Here is a 17,092-nt window from a genome sequence, read left to right as displayed (position 1 = left end):
GTTTGACACTTGATGTAGAGGGTTAGAATTTTTTGGCCTCAGAATAAATGAAATGAAGATTGCTAATGAACCTTGATTGCACCTGTACTTCATTGCAACTTTTATTCTGTCCCTCAGTGACATCATCTTTCCAAAATAACATCCCTCTATATATTTAGCAAAATCATCTCTCTGGGAACAAATTGGGAGTTTAAATCTTAAAAAGGTGCTAAGAAGAGGTAGAATTTTTTTAAAAACCCAGGAAAACAAAAATTCAGAGAAGTACAGTTATTAATGTATTTGTGTAAAAGAGAGGAACTTGAAAGAGAGAAAGGTAGATAAGAGGATACAATGGTTAAACAAAAAGGTTTAAAAGAGAAGGGTAAGTATGAAGAAATAGTATTAAAGGAATAAAGCATTTAGTAATCATAACGGTGAATGGGATAAACATACCTAATAAAAAGGAAAGATAGTAGAATGGGTTTGAAACCATACATTGTTTATAAGAAATACATTTGAAAGAGAAAGATACACAAATAGTGGAAATATGGGGATATTAGGCTATAATATTACCTGTTATGCTTCAGCTGAAATAAAAAAGGTAGGGATGGTATTCAAGCAAAAGCAAAAATTGACCTAGATAAAAGCAATAAATAGAGAAACTATTTTACAAAAAGATTCCATCAACAATGAATTAATATCAGGACTGAACTGTAACCAACTGGCATGTAGCATCTAAATCCTCATAGGAAAAGTTAAATGAATTGCAGGAGGAAATAGAAAACAAAACTATAGTAGTTTGGGAGACCTTGGTTTAAACCCTCTAACTATAAAACTAACTTTTAAAAAATGAGATGATGAGTAGAATCTTAGAAAAAAACATATATGATAGATCTGGAGATTATTGATTAAGAATAAAAAGGAGGATACTTATTTCTCAGTTTTGCATGGCAGTATCCAAAAAAATAACACGGGCAGCTAAGTGGATAGAGCACCAGCCCTAAAGTCAGGAGGACTGGAATTTAAATCTGATCTCAGACGTTAACACTTCCTGGCTGTGTATGACCCAGGGCAAGTCATTTAACTCCAATTGTCTCATAGAAATAAATAAATAAATAATCAAATAAATAAAAACAGTAATTTGACCTTGTATTAGGATATAAATATCTCACAGTAGAAAAACAGAAATATTAAGTACATGTTTTTCTGGTCATAATGCAGTAAATGTGTCATTCACTAAACTACTTTTTGAAGAATAAATTAAAAATTAGTTTAAGGAAACTAAACCTAATTAGGTTAGCTAAGTGGGTAGAGCAGTGGACCTGGAGTTGGAAAAAAATCATCTTTCTGAGTTCAAATTTAGCTCTAGATATTATGTACTTCTGGATAAGTCACCTTTAACCTGTTTGTCTCAGTTTCCTCATCAGTAAAATGAGTTGGAGAAAGAAATGGGCAAATTACTCAATAAGACATAATTGAAATTACTAAACAACAAACTAATATCCTACAAAATGAGTGGGCCAAAGAACAAATCATAGAAACAGTTAATTTCATTAAAAGTGATCACAACAGGGAGACAACCTGCCAAAATTTGTGGGATACAGCCAAAACTATGCTTTGGGGAAAATTTATATTTCTAAGTGCTTACATCAGTAAAAGAGAGCAGATCAACATATTGAACATTGAACTAAAAACAATTAGAAAGTCAACAACTTAAAAACCCCAAGTTAAATGCCAAAATAGAAATCCTGAAAATCCGGAGAGCAACAAATTGAAGTTTTTTTTAAAAATTGAACTAATAAAATTGGAAGCTGTTTGGTTAGGAGAGGGATTGGCTAGTAAGAAAACCAAATTACCAATATCAAAAATGAAGGAAAAAAATTGCATTCACATCTAATGATGATGAAATAAAATTATTAGGAGCTATTTTCCCCAGGTAGATACCAGTGAAGTTTAAAATCTTAAGTGAAGTGAATTAACATTAACCAGGACTGGCAGATTTACAAGTGACTTTTACTAAATATTTAATAAATAATTGGTTGCAATACTGTGTAAAGTGTCTGAAAAAATATATAAAGAACTGATCCTGCCAAATTTCTGATCTGGATGACTAGAGAGAGTCAAAATGGGGGAAAATTATGTGCTAGTTTCCTTGTTAAAGGAGATTACTGGAAATCACAAAGTAACCATGACAAAACTGAATTTATATCAGAAATACAGGACTGGTCAATATTAGGGTAACAGTAAGCATAATTTACCATATTAATAAAAAAGTCGTAATTAAATGACTGCAAAAAAAGTTTTAGACTAAATATAGCGTTCATTGTTAAAAACACTAGCAAACAGATACAGATGAAGCTTTCCTTAAAATGGTAACTAATATGTAAACTAAGAGCAAACATTTTGCAATGGGTTTAAATTAGAAGCCTTTCTGCTAAGATAGGAACTAAGATATCCAATCTCACTATTGTTATTCAGCATTGTACTAGAAAGGCTAGTTACAGCAGTAAAACCAAAAAAAGATTGAAAAGATAAATGATAACTATTATTCTTTGCAGATGATATGATGGCTTATTTTGAGAACCCCAAATCAGCTAAAAAACTGGACAGTTAACAATTTAAGTATACTGTGGGATTTAAAAAAACCCCCACAGAAATCATTGGCATTTCTGTACGTTGTCAATAAAACCCAGTAGGAAGAGAAATTCCACTAAAAATAACAGTATAAAGGATAAAATATTTGGGATAACCTATATCAACATGATCTAAAAACATTTTTCACACAAAAGATTTAGATTATTAGAGAATTGTTAATTGCTCATGAATTGTCTGATCCACTATAATAAAAATGATAATTCTACCTAAATTATTTTACTTTTTTGGTATCATACTAATGAAACTATTATAAAATGACTTTATAGAGCTAGAAAAGAAATTGTAAAATTATTGTGGGAGAACCAAGATCAGAAATACCAAGGGGGGAAAAAGAGAAGGTGGCCTAATGATACCAGATCCCAAACTAATCATTCAAAACCATCTGATACTGTATAAGAAATATCCTGACTGTGGAAAAGATTAGGTATATGAAACAAATGAGCACGCTAACTTAGTGTTCAATAAGCTCATGCTAATTATTGGGGCAAGAATTTTTGTATTTCAAATCATTTCATTGGTTCTGTTCTTTGTGACCCTGTTTTTGGAATTTTCTTGGCAAAGACACTGGTTTATTGTTTCCTTCAGCCCAGATGAGGAAACTGAGACAAACAGGGTTAATTAAATGACTTGCCCAGGATCACATGAATAAGTGTCTGAGGCCATAGTTGAACTGAGGAAGATGTGCCTTCTTGATTACAAGGTAGTAATAATCTATTCACTCTACCCACCTGGCTGTCCTTGGGGCAAAAGCTTACTATTTGACAAAAACTGTTGGAAAAACTGGAAAGGAATTTTGACAGAAACTTAAGACATATAGACCCAAATTTGTATATATACTCAAAATAAGATATATGTTTATAGAAAGGGTGATATATAAACCAGTGGAATATGGAAGAAATTACCTTAGATTTGGATTGGAGAAATATTTTTGAGCAAACTTACATTACCATCAAATAAAATGGATAATTCTGATTATTTAAAATTAAGAAGTTTCACTCAAAACCAAAGTAGCTGAAATTAGAAGAAAATCAGGAAAAATTTCATAGCAAGTTTCTCTGAAGTCTCGTTTCTAAAATATGTAGGTAACAGAGTTATAAAATAAGAGTCATTCACCATTTGACAAATGGTCAAAGGAAATGGCTATGTAGTTTTTACAATGAAGTATCAAAGCTATCAGTAGGTATATCAGAAATAATCTAAATCAATAAAAGAAATTCAAATTAGAACAGCTTTGAGGTAACTATCACACACTCATGAGGTTGGCGAAAATAAATCCTGGAGAGAATGTGATAAAAATAGGTACACAATACACTATTGGTCCAATCATTCTGGAGAGTAATTTGTCATTGCCCAAAACTCTTTTGGGCTATACATATCCTTAAATCACTAATACTGCTACTAGGTACCTCGAAGACATCAAAGAAAGAAGAAAAAGGCTTATAGATGTAAAAAATGTTTATAGTAGTTTTTTGTGGTAGCAAAGAAATATAAAGTTGAGGGGATACCTAGCTGAGGGGAATGACTGAACAAATTATTTTATGTGAATGATGGAAAACTATTGTTCAAAAAATTGTGTGGTTTTACAAAAGCTTGAGAAGATTCCTGTAAATTGATGCGAAGTGAATTGAGCCAAACCAGGAGAACAATTTATACTAACAGCAATATTATAAGGATAATCACTCAAGAGAATAAATTTGATCACAATGACTAAACACAGATTGCAGAAGACTTATGATGAAATATGCTTTCTACCTTCAGAAAGAACTTATATACTCAGAGAGAGTAGATTAAATAATATTTTCTTTTTTTTTCTCCCTTGGAACATGACTAATTCAGATATTTGTTTTTCATGTCTTTGCAGATTTGTAATGAGTTTTATTTTCTTGCCTTCTCAGTGAATAGTAGAGAAAGAGATTTAGAAAATCTCTTGAAAAGAAAATTGAATTTTTAAAAAAAGAACTTGAACAGTGTTTGTTTAAGCATCTAAAACAATTGTAGTTACTGGTAGCTTTCTTTAAATAATATTTGTTAGAGTCTTATAAAGTTCTGTTAAATGATCATGTATAGGAATTCTCTCTATAGCATTTCTGGTCTGTTTAATCTGATCTAAGCTGTTTTAATTTAGAGGATATGACCATCTCACAAGGCATTTCACTTCACACTTGAACAAGTGTGATTGTTAGAAATTTCTTTGTTGAGCTGAAATCTGTCTTGGTGTATTCCTCTCTATTGTTCTTAATTCTTATTTTTGGACTGGTACAATAAGACTGATTTTATATCTCTGCAAATATTTGAAGATAGCATTGATATTTTCATTTTTCCAAATAAACAACCCCAGTTCTTCAGTAATTCTTAAGATGTCAAGTTTTTCATTGTGATGGGGGAGAATTGAGGATAGAATGATGTGAAATGAGATCTGAGTTTAAATACTTTCTCCTCTGTATTACAAAGTTAAATGGACTTGAGAAGAAACACTCTACTTTGATGCTATTTTCCTCTTCTGTAAGATGGAGATAGTGATATTAATTTCACTACCTATTTTCAAGGGTTGTTTTATCAGATACAGTAGTATATATAAAATCCTTTCTAATTCCTATATCATAAACCATCCTAGAATGACCATTTGACCAATTTGAGAGGCATTGATCATATCTTTTATAACTTAAGCCATACTGTGCTATTAGATGGTATCACCATTCAAGATTTTGTAGTTGATTTTTATTGTTGGTTGATTCACTCTTCTGGATTATGTTTTAAGGGACCTCTGATATATTTAGTATGTCTTGTGGCTCTTTTATTTTTTTTTATTTTATTTTTTTTTATTTAGAAGCAAAAGTCAGAGATCCAAAAGAAAAAATTTGTGGTTATAGAACATTAACTATTTGGGATTTTAAATAAATTTGGTTTACTACTAATAGTAAACCATTTTTATATTACAGAATGTGTTAATGGGGCAGGATTTAAAGTCAGAAAGAAGACCTGGTTAATAAGGAAACTCCTTATGACCATAAGCTTGATCGGGGCACTTATTTGCAGTGGTATAATTCTTTTACACTCAGGAAATTGCCCTCACATGTTAAGTCACGGGAGTGGATCAAAAAAAATTACAGTTCTGTACATCTAAGAGTTTGTTTTTCTTTCCCTTTTTTTCTTTAGGGATTTAAAAGTCTATATCATCTCCATTTGCAAATATATACTCTCTTTCTTGGTGTTTTTTTTTTTTTTTTGAGGCTGGGGTTAAGTGACTTGCCTAGCGTCACACAGCTAGGAAGTGTTAAGTGTCTCAGACTAGATTTGAACTCGGGTCCTCCTGAATTCAGGGCTGGTGCTCTATCCACTACACCACCTAGCTGCCCCCCTCTTTCTTGGTGTTTTAGTGACAAACTAAAAAATAGCCTTTCCATTTTTCAAATTTAAAGTATATTTACAGAACATTTCTTAGTGCAAGTGTCACATTTGAGTTTGTGAGATATGAACTTGTTCTTCCCAAAGTTAAGAGTAGTAAGTATTTAATAAGTGTATAAAAGGGACTTAGCTGTAGAAAAAAATTTTAAAAGATACTTTTTTTTCTTAAATTTTTTTGAGTCTTAAATTTAGATTAATTTTAGGCAAGTTCACTTTTAAATTTTTTTTTTTTTTTTAAAGAACACACAGGGCTCTCTTCAACAATGAGATGATTCAAACCAGTTCCAATTGTTCAGTAAAGAAGAGAATCAGCTACACCTAGAGAAAGAACTATGGGAAATGAATGTGGACCACAACATAACATTTCTACTCTATTATTGTTTGCTTGTATTTTTGTTTTCCTTCTTAGGTTTTTTTTCCTTTCTAGATCTGATTTTTCTTGTGCAGCAAGATAACTGTATAAATATGTATACATATATTGGATTTAACATATACTTGAACATATTTAACATGTATTGGACTACCTGCAATCTAGGGGAGGGGGAGGGGGAAGGAGGGGGAAAGTTGGAACAGAAGTTGCAAAGGTCAATGTTGAAAAATTATCCATGCATATGTTTTGTAAATAAGCTATTAAAAAAAGAAAGAAAGAAAGAACACATAAGGAAGCTAGATGAATACTGAACATCAGAATGAAAAAAAAAGTGAGGATTCAACTATTGCTGTGCTAATATTACAAAGAGTATGATTTTTGGAACTCAGTCTCTTTTACTAGCTTTTTTGAATAACCAAAATTGCCCTTACAGAAAAGTAGAACGTGAGAGAATTGAGGATTCAGACCACGTTGGCAGAGATGGGAGTCATTTTGGCCTTTCTCCAGAGGAGCGAAGAGAAAGGGAAGCTTTTGAAGAATCACGTTTATTGTATGAAATTCAGCACAGAGATGAACAGGCTTTTCCAGCCCTCTCTGTACGTATAAAAATAATGAAAAAAGTTGTCATTTCTCAGTTTTTTCCTCTCATATTTCTCCTCTCAAATGATCATAGAATTCTAGACTTAGCAAGGATCTTAACCATGATCTAATGTAATTACCTCACTTATAAAAATTGAGGGACTGAGTACCAGTCCTGAGCTAGAATAACTTTCTCCTAAAATTTCAGAATTAATTTATGACAAGTTCTGAAATAGAACCTAAGCACCCTGAATCCTAGTCCAAAGCTCTTAATTATGAAATAAAAAACTTGGCATTCAGTCAGACATGTCTGAAGTACAAGATTGATTTTTTTTTAAAAGCCAGTTTACATATTCCTTCATTCTTCAGAGTTGTAAATAAGAGCTTATGGGCTTACTCTACTGATAACTAACACACATTTTGGTATTTGAAACTATTTTTAGCCATATAAGATGAATAGTTGTATTTTTCATGCCTAATTAATCACATTATTCACAGATTTATCTCCAAATGACTTTTTATCTCTTTCTGAAGATTAAAAATTCATTCCCTGAAACAAAATTTAATCTCCTTTAAAATTGTTCAAGGGAGTGTGCTACTGGTGTTGAAAAACACACCTTTCGTGGGTTTTTCCAAAGTATTTTGGAATACCTATTACAGGATTATAGCACCTTTGGAATAAATAAATGTGGGTACCTTTGAAGAGGACAATTGGTATTTGGGCATTTATATGCTATCATGCTTGTTACAGTCAAACTTAAATTATTAGTGTAGCTTGTCTTTGAAGTTTATTTTTGATGTGTTTCTTCTAGCTGCTCATCAATACTCAGCACTCTTTCCCCAATCCCCTAATTTAGGGATCTTGTTTTTTTAAAAAAAAAAAATTCTCTTGAATCTGGTGAGCACCATCCAAATAGAACATAAAATGATCATAATCTAGAGTGGTGGTTCTTAAAAAGCTCATGACTGCCTCTTGGGAGCAACGTGTAGAAATAGAGTTTCCTTATTAGATAGGAAGAGTTCTTTTTATGTTAACAAATTGATAAGCATCTTTGATATGATCAGAGAAGCTTTTCTGCTTTAATGCCACATCCTTCATTTTTTCATAGGCTTAGATATCTTGTTGTGCTTTATTAATTTCTTCTGTATGTATAATACTTTGTCTGTGTTGGGTGAAGTGGTCCAAATCGGGGCCTCTTGTTTTGTGTGGGCTCACAGCAAATATGGTATCAGTGGAAATAGTTGGATTGAAAAGTTAGAAGCAAAAATTTCACATGGGTTCTTAGTTAAAATTTTAACTAGGATTTTGTTTGTATATATTTTTAAGAGCTCATCTGTTGGGCAGGCAGCTGTTCAGACCAGTAATACTTGTATGCAGAGAAAACCACATGGGAGTGAGAGAAAAGGAAGGCGAAGAATTGATGCAGAAGAACGAAGAGATAAAGGTATGTTGTCGTGGTGGGGATGATTAACAACATTTGCTCACATTTGTAAAATATCTACTACTAGAAACAGCAGGCACTTTTAGGAGCACTTTATAATTATTATCTCACTTGCTTTTCAACCACCCTGGGAGGTAGATGCTTTTATAGTAATAATATTACAGATTACAAATATTACATCTGTAAGATGAGGAACCTGAGGCAGAGTGAATGGTTTACCCAGTCTCACATAGTCAATAAATGTTGGAGTAATATTTGAATTCGAGTCTTTCTGGCTATAGCCCAGCACTAACAAATACAGATGACTGAATGATTGCCTGGTTTAAGTTCACAAGTTAGGCAACAATTCTATTTTATTAAGCAAGCATGCACACGTGTGTGTATGTACATATATATGTACACACAATCTCATATCCTCACATTACTGTTCTATCCATTTAATACATAGATCCACCAAGGCTTTGTTTTTTAACTACTTTCTCTTCTCTTAATACCTTCTTCCATGTCCTATCCTTTCTTTTACTTGCAACTATGGTTTTAATGTGCATGACTCCCATATCTATGAATTCAGCCTCCACTTTTCTTCTAAGCCACAGAGTAACAATCATTGTCTGCTAGTCAACATCACCTGAGGGTCAGTATGTTTCCCACCAAAGTTTCTATTTCCTTCTGGTTGCCTATAACATGTTACCCTCCCCTCTGTCATGGAGATTGTCATGGTCCTCGGAGTAGATGGAATCTTCCCTGGATTGCATTTAAGGGCATTTAAAGCATCATGTAACCTCATAGACCCTTGACGAACCTTGCCTCTCTGGCCTCCCTGTTTCTGACACAGGACACTCCATTGTCTGTGCTCTGACATTGGGGCCCTCTCCCAGCCCATACCAGCATGCTTGTTGTTCTCACTCCTTTACTTCAGAGATCAGCTTTAGAGCCATCTTCTACCTGAAGGCATTCTCTAAATCAGGGTTTTCTAATGTGGGAGCTAAGGATGGTATTTACATTTTAGAGTAAGATTTTATTGTATTTAAAATGTAAATTCTTAGTGTTCTTGTTGTGTATTTTGTATATATCTTTCATTTTTATTTTTGCAATTCCACTGCCGTATCCAATACCTGTTTTATAGTAGATACTCAGTAAATGCTTGTTGACTGATCCATTTTGCATCCAAATATCTAGTTTCTTTACCTTGGCATTTAAGGAGAATGAGAGGGGGGGGACAACATGTTTATGAATTTATGAAACCTCTACTGTCCCCTAAGCATTTTTTGTTTTTACTATTTCATTTGATTTGGGCAATTCGTGGAATTAGATAATGCTATTATCCCATTTTAACTTTTTTCCGCTTTTTTATACTTACTTTAATATGTACTAGAGATCCTAATAAATTGTTACTTTTCAATTAATACTTCGAAGCTACTCACCTTTTGTTTTATACTGTTCCTGTTACTTCCCAAGGAAGTTTTCCCTGATGCTATCAGTAATCATTGTTGAGAAATCCTTTAGCACTTTGTACATCTTATTTTTCTTATACATCTTATTGTCTGTTAGACTTTACATTCTGTGGAGTAGGAGCTGTCTTATCTTTGTGTCCCTCGTGTCACTTTACCTGGTTCCTTGGATAGAATTCAGGTTTGTTGTATAAATGAATAACCCGAAAGAGAAGTTTCTAGAAAATCCTTGGATGAAAACAACCAAAATAATTTACGCTTTAAATTTCTTAAGCTAGTAATTTTTAAAAACCAAAATCAGATTCAATTATTTCCCTTTACTTCAGCATCTTAATCTGTTAGCATTCTTGCCATTAAATTTACAGATTTACTTCTGGCCATTCAAAACTTTTTTTTGTGGGTTACAGATTCAAACCCCAGGCAGATACACTTGGATCAAAAACTTGAGGCAAGCACACCAGAGGTAAATAATTTATTGAACTTAATTTTATTTAGTCATTTTTTTTCCCCTTAGCCTTCAATACTTGTTCTGTATCCAAATGAAACTTTCACCTATTCCTTCGGATTCGAATCCATGTATCTCTTTTATAGAACTCAGGAGTTAATGAAAGATTTCTGCTGTTGGCAATTATCTTTGTTTACTTTTATATTTGTTTCATATAGAGATGTTGTCATTTATTACACTAGGTTCAGAAGTTCCAGATGCAAGTTAAGAAAAACCAGAGAGAAATATTTTTGTCACTACTGAAAATTTTCTAAATTAAGAACCCTTTAAAATTGACTTACCACAAATAGTAATACAGCTGCTGTTTCAGGGTATGAGGGAAGCTTCTCACTGCCACTGCCTTGTTTTCTCTGTTGAATCACTATTTGGCACTTAAGACTCATTTGCTTTTGTCTGCAGTCAGTGATCTTTCTCAGAACAGTGGCTCCGAGTCCCCTGCTTTCTGCCTTAACTCAGAAGTTACAGCTTGAGAGCTATATAAGAGATTTGGAAGTTAGTCTAGGAAACAGACTCAGGAAGGTGAAAGAACTTGTCCAATTTGTTCCAGTCCTCAGAGTCTAATCCCTTTTTTTTTTTTTTTTTTTTTTTAACATACTCCAGCTGGTTGACTTTAGAGGCTATTGCAGGAGCTGGAGTGTAAGTGGCTAGGAATAGATCTGAAAATGAAATGAAGTAGAGTTGAGGGGTAATTAGCTGGAAGCTGTAGAAGAGAAAAAGAATGTGAAACATTTAAAAATTTGGTAAAGTTGGGGCGGAATGTTTTTCAGTCTATATTGACTTATCTAAGAAATATGGTTAGATATTTATTTGTAAGAGTAGTCTATAACAAATTGAATTAAAACTTCACAGAATAGCATAAAACTTATGGAGCCGTATTCCCACAACAACCTTCCAAGTGGTCTTGAAATAGAACTTTTCTGGTGTTATCCTACAATCTCCTGACCCACTAAGTATATTATAAATAATACCCTTTAAATATTTTTGAGAAGGTAATATTTGTGAGGTTTCAGGATAGACTTTGTTGATTAGTGTTGGAAGATATTAGAATGTATGTTGTGGAATTCTAAATTATAAAATCACTTTGGCTGTTTAGTTTCCAAAGAATATTGAAGATGATGAAAAATGTCCACCAGCTTCACCTTTAAAATCAAAGAAGATTGAGGGTCCATCTCCTGCTGAACAAGTATGCATATTTTTGGTTTTTCCAAAATATTCTCTTAAATCTGAATTTTTGATTTTGTGTTACATGAGGTTTATTGTAATTTATAAACTTGGGCAAAAAATATTTGTAATTTGTCATTTTTTAAAAAGTGAATGTGTTCTCAACCTTTATAAATAGTAGTTTTATATATATATATATATATATATAAAATTCTTTTGCCATTTTCTAGAGAGACATATATACATATTTAATAAGATCTTCATAATGTTTACAAGTCAACATGCCCAACATATTTTTTGTGCCTAAGGACTTTGAGTGTGAGTAGAAAACTTTCAAATTCTTTGTGTTACCATGTCTACATTTCACATGGGAAAAATAAAACTACTTTGGTTCATTGGTGCAGTGCTTCATTAAAGAGTGCTGTAATATATTTGGATGCCTTTTTTTCTTCTGTTTCTTATCTAGGTTCTCTGGTGGCCCCTCTGAAACTCATAACTTATGAACTATTGTGAGAGTCAGACTTGAACTGTTCCCCAATTGAGATGAAAATTTAATGATTTTGTTGTTTTCCAGAGCAATCTCAATTCTATTGTTTCCTTAAAAGGATTAGGGGAAATTAAGACCATTTTAATCACCAATAAAGGGGAAGTTTTTTCCCTTAGAAATTGATCCAAATTTCTAATTCAGAGAATTTCTTGATTTTAGTTCAGTGGTACAAATAATTTCTGAGTTTATTTGTGTCCTTTTTTCTCCCTTGGACTCACTCTCAAATGACATGACTTTAGTATGTTGCCTTAAATTTATAGTCTAATTGATTTTGTTTTGTGAGCTTTTTCTACCTTTGCAATAGGAATTTTGCTAGGCTTCTTTTAGGGACATTTCTTTTTACCTCTAGCATGAGGAAACTATAGGTAATATTTAGTGTTTTAAAAGTACTTTGAATTGTTCTAGAGATTCATCTGTGTCCTTTTATTTATTTATCTTTTGCAAGGCAATTGGGGCTACTTGACTCGCCCAGGGTCATACAACTTCGTAAGTGTTGTGTCTGAGGGCTGATTTAAACTCAGGTCTTCTTATACCCTGTGCCACCTTGCTATCTCCCTGTCCTTTTTATTTTAGAAAAAAGGAGACAGCTTTGAGTGAATATAAAATGGTTGCAGTGCTTTGAAACGTGTGTATGTATTATGTCTCTTTCCCAACTCTGTTCTTCCTTTCTTCTCCTTTTCTTAAGAATCCAGCAGAGCATGTATTATTGGCAAATCCAGCTCCCATACAAGTTCCTTCAGAGGTGCATCTGCCTCCCACAGTGCCTTCTTTACCAGCCACTGTGCCAGTCTGGCCAAGTGAACCAACAACTTATGGACCAACAGGTTGGGAAAGACTATCAGTATTTTCAGTTTGTTAAATTGTTTTCCCCCTATATTTTGAAAATGAATAAAGGGTCTGAGCATTGTGAAATAAGTATGAGGAAAAGCACAAGCAATTTTGTAGATTCTGTGCTCCTATACTTCTCATCTACCCCCAGGGCTTGTTAATTGTATTATTTTTTGTAGGATTATTGAGGGATTACATATGTACCATTGTAGTAGTATCAGTTCCTTCTCAATTTGGGGAATGGGTAGAAGACAGTTGAAGAAAGAGAAAATAAATGCTTGTTAATTGAACAAGAATTTACAAAGAAATACTCTCGTTAAATTATCTATATATCAAGTCTTCTATGACATTTTCAATCATTAATGAAAAATCGAGGTAGCACTTATTTCTTCCTGTTGATCTGTCTATAAGTTTTGTTGTCAAGGTATGTTATTTAGTATCATGTGCTTGATTTATTTACGTTTGTTCTATTTTTGTTCCTCTGTAGGTAATAGTTGATGTTTATTGTGAAAGAAATTTTTACCTGCCGTAGCACAAAAAATGAAATTTTGGTTGAATAAAAACATAGTATCTAGGATAGGTTATGTGATAGTCTCATTGTACTTCATGGAAGTCTCATTTTCCCATTTTTATGAAGAAAATTGATGCTCTAGAATATATCTAGAAGAAATCAGTGGCTACTGAGGAAATTTATTTGAAGATTAGCTATAGGAATTATGTGTATTTAGCCTGGAGAAGGAAAATCTTAGAGGTACACCTTCACTAATTGGGTTTAAAGGGTGTCAGGTGATGAGAGAGAAAAATTCTACTTGACTGCAAAGAACTTGCCTGGGATTATGGGTAGAAGTTACACCGAGACATCTGGTCTCCGTATTAGAGATACATTTCTAACATTTAAAGCTGTCCAGATTGATTGGGCTTCTTGAGTTATAGTGAGTCTTCTATCATTGGAAGTGGTAAAGAAAAGGAGTTCAGTTCAAGTACCACTTACCAAAGGAATGTTTTTAGAGGATTTATGTTTCAGATGGAGGTTAATTGGGAGTTCTTGTTTTGTGTCATGGTTCCTTTTGGCAAAGGGAAAAGCCTGTAGATTCCTTCTTAGAATAATGTTTTTCTGTACATAAAAGGGTATGCAAAATATTAACAAAGTTCAATTATATTGAAATATAATTATCAAAATATAAAAAGTTCCAAGTCCATGAGCCCCCTGAAAGTTTTCCACAGACCTGTTGGAGGGCATGTGGAATCTAGGTTAAAATTCCCTGGAATACACATTGCCAGTGTACCTTCTCTTAAGTTTTATAATTATATTCTTGGCACAAATTTTTACTTATAATTGGAGTTTATTTTTAAACTTTCCAGTAATTTTTAATTTTTTCTTTCCTTTTAGGTGTTTCTGCTCAAATTCCCGTTTTTTCTGTGACACAGACTTCTGGACCAGATTCTCCTGTGTCACAAGCTCAGTTAGCACCTGCTCCTGTTACTCCTGTTCCTATGTCAATTCAAGCAGTTAATCAACCTTTGATGCCTTTGCCTCAGACATTGAGCCTTTACCAAGACCCGCTATACCCAGGGTTTCCTTTAAATGAAAAGGGCGAGCAAGCCATTGCCCCACCTCATTCCCTTTGTCACAATGGGGAAGATCTACCTAAAGGTGAGGAGTTTTTCTGATTTAATTTGAAGTTATAAAAAAGGCAGAATCAGATTTGGGAAATAATAGGATCAAGTATAATTTAGGTGGAATGGAGAAACCTGGTTATTTTATCAATGAAAGAAGTTGCTTTTGAATGCTGCCAAATCTTGTTTTGGGTACTAATAAAAATGTATGTCTCAGTTCTGTAATTTTAGCTTCAAATGAAGAATGGTTCTAATTCATATGATTCTAATAATTATTTGGTTTATCAGACTGTAATGTTACATAAGTTAAAATCAGATTTCATCTGATCCAGTAAACATTAAGTGTCTTCTGTCTGTAAGACACTGTGTTAGTTATTGGGGCTATAAAGACAAAACGAAGAACAATCTCTGCCAATAAAGAAGTTTCTTACATTAAAAAACAAAAGAAGAGACATGAATTACTTTTTTATTAATCTTGTGAGCAAATAGCAAAGGTACAATGATAGATTAAAATAAGGTGATTTTTTTTTTACATATAATGTAGTCATTAAACGGTATTTATGAGGTACCCACTATGTGCTAGGCATTGGGAGCACAAAAATAAAATTGAAGTATTCCTTGAATAAGGAAGAGATGAAAATTATGAATGAAGGTTGTTCGTGTGAATAGAAAGAAAGGGACTACTTTTTTTTTTTTTTTTTTTTTTTTTTTTTTTTTTGGTAGAATGATTAACTGATCAGCTCTAGTGAGTGGGTAAAGGAGAAGGAAGAAATGAAGGTAACTCTAAGGTGTTGTGTATCTAGATGACTGAGAATGGTGATGCTATTAAAACATAAGGAATTTTAGTTTGGGGGGATGTGACTCCCATTTTAGTGTAATGTGAGGTTACCATGTGGGACTGGAGCTCAGGAATGACTAGGGATGAAGATACAGATTTGAGATCAATATTGTAGAGATGGAAATTAAATAGATGGTAGTGAATGACCTTTTAGATCAGAAAGTTAGAGTCAGTAAACCTTTATTGAGCACTTACATACCAATAAGTAAATATTTTAAACAAGAATGTAGCCAAAAGGTCATAAGAATTGAGTCCTATGAATGGAACATTGGAAGATAAAAACTATTTTTCAAGAATTGTTGTATCTGTATTTCTGCTGTTTCCTCTGTCATATTGGTAAATAAAATGAGACAATGGGGGGATCATCAGATTTGGAGGCACGAGATTTTGTATTGACCACTTGCATAGTCATTGAGTTTTCTTATTAAATTGGTGGTATCATTTTGGGATTGTTTGTCATAGCCATTTCATAAACCAGGATAAGCAGTTGCTTTTGTTTTGTTTTTTTTTGCTGAGGCAATTGGGGTTAAGTGACTTGCCCACAGTCATATAGCTAAGAAATGTTAAGTGTCTAAGATCAGATTTAAACTCAGGTCCTTCTGACTTCAGGGCTGGTGGTACTCTATCCATTGCGCCACCTAGCTGCCCCCATAGTTGTTTTTGTTGTTAAATGGCAAGAAGCATGTGAAACATGTTTTAAGACAAAGGAATAATTTTTGTTACTAAATTTCAGCACATTATTTTGTAGACCCTAGTGAGCTACAAAGTTGACGTAAGTCATAGTGATTACTCGATGGTATTATGTGTTTGGGAAAATTGTGGTTTTGTGTGTCTTACTGATATGAAAATGGTTGCACAGCCCGTGTTACATTATACAGTTAATATAAAGAACAAGTGTTTTGTATGATTTAGAATTTTGGCCATCTAGGATCATAGTTGATGTAACTTTAGTTAATATTGAGGGCTTTTTAAAAAAAATTGAATAAAAAATGGCATGCAGAAATAGGAAGACACATAAATGTCTTTTCATTTTATCAGCTATAATGCAGAAAAGGCACTCACAGATTTGCTATTACTAGCATATAGTAACAGATCCCATTTTCTTATGATGGTCAAACTAAAATAGACAATAGCAAATTCCTTATATAATAGATAAAAGAACTAATAGTATTGAAGAATTATGAAAGCTACTGAACAGATAAGACTTCACTGTATCATAGTGAGTGTATGTAAATGTAAATATGTGTGTACTTTTAATATATGAACTTGTATTCTCTTTTTAGATAAAAACATTCTACGGTTCTTCTTCAATCTTGGTGTAAAGGTAATTATATAAATTTTTTAACAACTTCCCCCAATTAAAAATAGAAATTGCTTGAAATAAAAGCTGAATTTAAATTTAGGATTTAAAAGTTTTTAATCCATATTTTTGCATGATGATAATTAACCTGTTCAACAGTTAGCTATCTGCTATACACAATTCCCATATACTGCAATTGGATTTTTTATTGTTTGGCTTTGGGGAAAAATACTGATTTCATCTCTGGACAACACCCTTTTTTCCTGACTCTTTGAAAGTGCTTCCAGGGATTGGTCAATGTAATTAAGTGAGAACTCAGCTCCAGAACAGCAAACAGATCTTTGGCTTTATTATAGAATAAGTGCGGACATCTCGAACCAGTAGGGCTAAGTAGGATAGATATATGGGGTATTGT

The 17,092-nt window shown here is 33.0% G+C and overlaps 1 protein-coding gene across 3 annotated transcripts in view; it reads left to right on the top strand.

Annotated features, from left to right (window-relative positions):
- OTUD4 (OTU deubiquitinase 4) overlaps positions 1–17,092 on the top strand; it is a 51,302-nt gene that overhangs the window by 28,377 nt on the left and 5,833 nt on the right. For all 3 annotated transcript variants that reach the window (XM_074276652.1, XM_074276653.1, XM_074276654.1), the window contains 7 exons: positions 6,843–7,005; positions 8,316–8,433; positions 10,289–10,344; positions 11,480–11,569; positions 12,780–12,918; positions 14,313–14,576; positions 16,661–16,701. In XM_074276652.1, the coding sequence (XP_074132753.1) occupies positions 6,843–7,005; positions 8,316–8,433; positions 10,289–10,344; positions 11,480–11,569; positions 12,780–12,918; positions 14,313–14,576; positions 16,661–16,701 (871 nt within the window). The remainder of the gene's footprint in view (positions 1–6,842; positions 7,006–8,315; positions 8,434–10,288; positions 10,345–11,479; positions 11,570–12,779; positions 12,919–14,312; positions 14,577–16,660; positions 16,702–17,092) is intronic.

This window comes from Sminthopsis crassicaudata, chromosome 6, assembly GCF_048593235.1.
Source record: "Sminthopsis crassicaudata isolate SCR6 chromosome 6, ASM4859323v1, whole genome shotgun sequence".
NCBI lineage: Eukaryota > Metazoa > Chordata > Mammalia > Dasyuromorphia > Dasyuridae > Sminthopsis > Sminthopsis crassicaudata.
The sequence above is the reverse complement of the archived record's forward strand: the minus strand, read 5'-3'. Positions and strand labels throughout refer to the sequence as shown.